Raw genomic sequence first — 3,581 nt, forward strand, 5'->3', positions numbered from 1 at the left:
TTTCTGGCTTTCTGCTTCTGCTACACTTTGTTTTTGTCACTTTCTAACATCTTAGACATTACGGATTCTCACATGCATCATATATATATTTATTTAATAATTAAAAAATAACATTATAATAATTGGTTTTGATTGCTCATTATTATTTAATTTCAGTGTGTATGATTCGAAGATGAGCATGCCCCACAACTCTTCTCACATGTTTGACATAATGCACTTGAGTAACAAGAAGGAGGACGACGAGGAAGAAAAACTGAATTGTTGTGAAGAATGTGCGTCCAATTATGAAAAAGAACTTGGGTTGTTCAAGCCAGGACACAAGAAACTCTTGCCTTCTTGGCTTCAGACACATACCACCGAATCCTATCAGAAGGTACTAAACACAATCTTTAGCAGCTTTACAAGAAATTAAGATTTAGACTATTATGTCATTTGAAGTTACAATGTTTATTACAATGATATTGCTAGTAAATGTTCAAAAGAATGATATTTGTTGACAACAAAAAATATTTTAATTTTTCAAACATTTATTTTTTAATTTTGATGCCCTGGGCATCTAATTTTGTAATATCAGGTAATGGTCATCCAAAAGAACATATGATTGCACAACTATACAGAACGCTTTACAGTCAATGTATCAAAATTAAAGTCTGACACTCCTTATTGTAAAAAGTTTTTATGTTTTTAAGAAAAAATCAAGAATAAGTGAGATTTTTTAGAGAATATCATGCCAACTTATCCATTATCCGCTGTTAAATGGGATTTCAATTTACATTCTATTCTGATTTCTGAGTAAAACATTTATCTTTTTAATCAAACAAACGGTGGCCTTTAAATTCATTTCAACTAACTGAGAAATAGTGGCTTATTTAACAACTGAATTAAACTATTTATTTTCAGGATGAATTGGGAGAGCTGAAGAGAAAATGGAACAGACTTTGCAACTGTCTCCACCATAGCAAACAACTTGGGCAATATGGTAACAATAACAATGCAAAGATCTATCCTTACAATTCGTCATACCCATGGTGGCCAAATCAAAACACTCTCTTCCCAGATTCAAATTCAACTTCCATATCTTTTGCTGATCCTGTTCTGCCTCATCATCATCATCATAACTCCAACAACAACCACCACCACCACCACCTGGTGCCGCGGTTCCGGCGCCAACAATCATGCTCTACCATTGAGTTCAATTTCACCGAGGTCACTCAGAAAAAACAAGAATCAATAACAAGATCAGCCACCTTGGACAATCAAGAAGTAAATATTTCTCTGGCTCTTGGAAATTCAAATTTCAGAGATGATGATGGTTCGGGCCAAACACTGGTACTTCAAAGTAGAGCTCATATTTGTAAAGTGTTGCAGGAAAATGTTCCATGGCAATCTGAAACACTTCCTTCAATAGCAGAGGCCTTGGTTGAACTTGATTCAGGAATAACAACAAAGAAACAATGGTTTCTTTTGCAGGGGAATGACTTTGTTGGCAAAACAAGGTTGGCGCGTGCCATCGCTGAATCCGTGTTTGGATTCGGCCTTGTGGATAATCATGATGATGTTTTCCTTCACTTGGATATGAAGAAAGTGGGGCATTCTTCTGTTACCATATTTCCTGAAGTTCTTGCTACATCACTGAGAACCAAAGAGAAGGTTGTTGTTTTAATTGAAGATTTCGATTTGGCCGATTCCCGGTTCAAGAAGTTTGTTGGTGATGAGTTTGAGGCATCAAAGTTTGGGAATTTAAGCAAAAAAGACGAGAATCTAAAGCAAGCTATATTCATTTTGACTTCGGGTGGGGTCGACGGCGATGAGGTGATCAAGAACAAGGACAAGGACTCATCGGTGATGAATTTGGTGTTCAAGATTGAAACCAAGGCTAGCACCATGGATTTTTCATCTTCATCATTGGCAGCTGATTGTTACTTGGGCCACAAGAAAAGAAGGGCTCATGAACTAGACTTGTTTGGAAAGATTAACAAGAGTCCAAGAATTGAAGAGAATGAAGAGAACTTGTTGCTTCAGGGACAAGTAAACAAGAAGAAAGACTTTTCAAGACAATCGAGTTCCAATACCCTTGATCTTAACATGAAAGCAGATGAAGAAGACTACCATGATGGAGAAGAAGATGAGAGTAGCCCAATTTCAAGTGATTTAACCAGGGATACAATGGCTGAACACATGAACTCAAATGGGTTCCTTGAATCAATTGAGAACAGGTTTGAGTTCAACCAAAGTCCAGCTAGATTGAAAGAAAAAGAGGAATTTTTTTTGAACAAGATCAAAGAGTCTTTTGATGAGGTTTTTGAGAAGAAGATGGTGAAGTTCAATGTAGATGAAAAGGTGATAGAGGAAATTGGTGTTGGGTGTGGTAATTTTACTAACAGCGTGTTTGAGAAATGGCTGAAAGACATTTTTCAAAACAAGTTATTAGAGACAGTTATTAACTGTGATCATGGGAAGGAGGGTATAGTTTTTAATATTACACTTTGTTTGGGGGGTGGTAATGGTAAAGGATATAATAGTAAATTTGATAATAGTAGTGGGGGTGGTGGCGGGTTCATGAATTCATGTTTGCCCAAGAATATCCAAATTAACTACTTCATGGATTGAAGAAAAAACTGACTTTGGGGGGTTGGTTAGAGAGAGAGAGAGAGAGGGGAATTGTAAAATTTATGGTCCATAAGAATATGTAAAATTATTGGGAGTAATAGCTAGCCTTTTGTGTAACTTGCTAATTTTCATTATAGAATGTGTTTGTTTTAATTTAATTATTATTTCATCTGTTTATAGTTCCTTTTTACTCATTGTATTTATTTTTGGGTTTCTATATATCTTTTTTAAAATGTCCATAGAATCTAGTGATTGTATACTATTTAAGGTAGAGCCTCAGAAAATTGTTATATGTAGCTGTTTGATGGAATCTGTTGAGTGCATGCTTCAAAAGTAGGAGCAGCATCTTGTTATAATATCAATGTACTTGTACAGACACGGTTGATTCTCATAGCAGGTTTTTCTTAATTACTAAATGAAATACTATTTTGTCTACTTATTATTTATGATATGCTGTTTAAGAAGATTTTTAGAATACATATATCATTGATTGAAGAGGCAGAGTTGTTGAAATGGAACCAAAGAATGGATTGAATAGAATAATATATTAATATAAAGATTTTATCTTGAAATTCTATATGATCAAGGTTGGAAACTTGAAATACCTGATGATTTGTTTGGCATTAAGCTTAATGAGTTTCTTAAATAAATTGCTTATGATTGTTGGTGACAGAATGATTCATCCACTTTAGTGGGCTAGTCCAGTTTCAAAGTATTACTATTTGTACATAACAATGATGAGTTTAAACCAAAAAAAAAAAAACTTTTCTTCCTTAGTAATGCACAATATTGCACAAATAAGTAAAAGAAAAATGCTAAGGACAATTAAAATTTATTGATTTTGGTCATTACTTAATTATTAATTTAATTTTTTGTTTAATAATTTAATAATATATTTTATTTTATATTTTTAAATATTAATAATTAAGTGATAGAAAAATAATAAATTATGATCATTCTCTAGCATTTTT

At 33.5% G+C, this 3,581-nt stretch overlaps 1 protein-coding gene across 1 annotated transcript in view; it reads left to right on the forward strand.

Moving 5' to 3' along the window:
• The window catches only part of LOC107630350 (protein SMAX1-LIKE 4-like), a 4,977-nt gene extending 2,203 nt beyond the window's left edge, over positions 1–2,774 (forward strand). Inside the window, exons 2-3 of the mRNA XM_016333451.2 lie at positions 157–373; positions 901–2,774. Of these exons, the coding sequence (XP_016188937.1) occupies positions 157–373; positions 901–2,610 (1,927 nt within the window). The 3' untranslated portion in view covers positions 2,611–2,774. The remainder of the gene's footprint in view (positions 1–156; positions 374–900) is intronic.

This window comes from Arachis ipaensis, chromosome B03, assembly GCF_000816755.2.
Source record: "Arachis ipaensis cultivar K30076 chromosome B03, Araip1.1, whole genome shotgun sequence".
NCBI classification, from domain to species: Eukaryota; Viridiplantae; Streptophyta; class Magnoliopsida; order Fabales; family Fabaceae; genus Arachis; species Arachis ipaensis.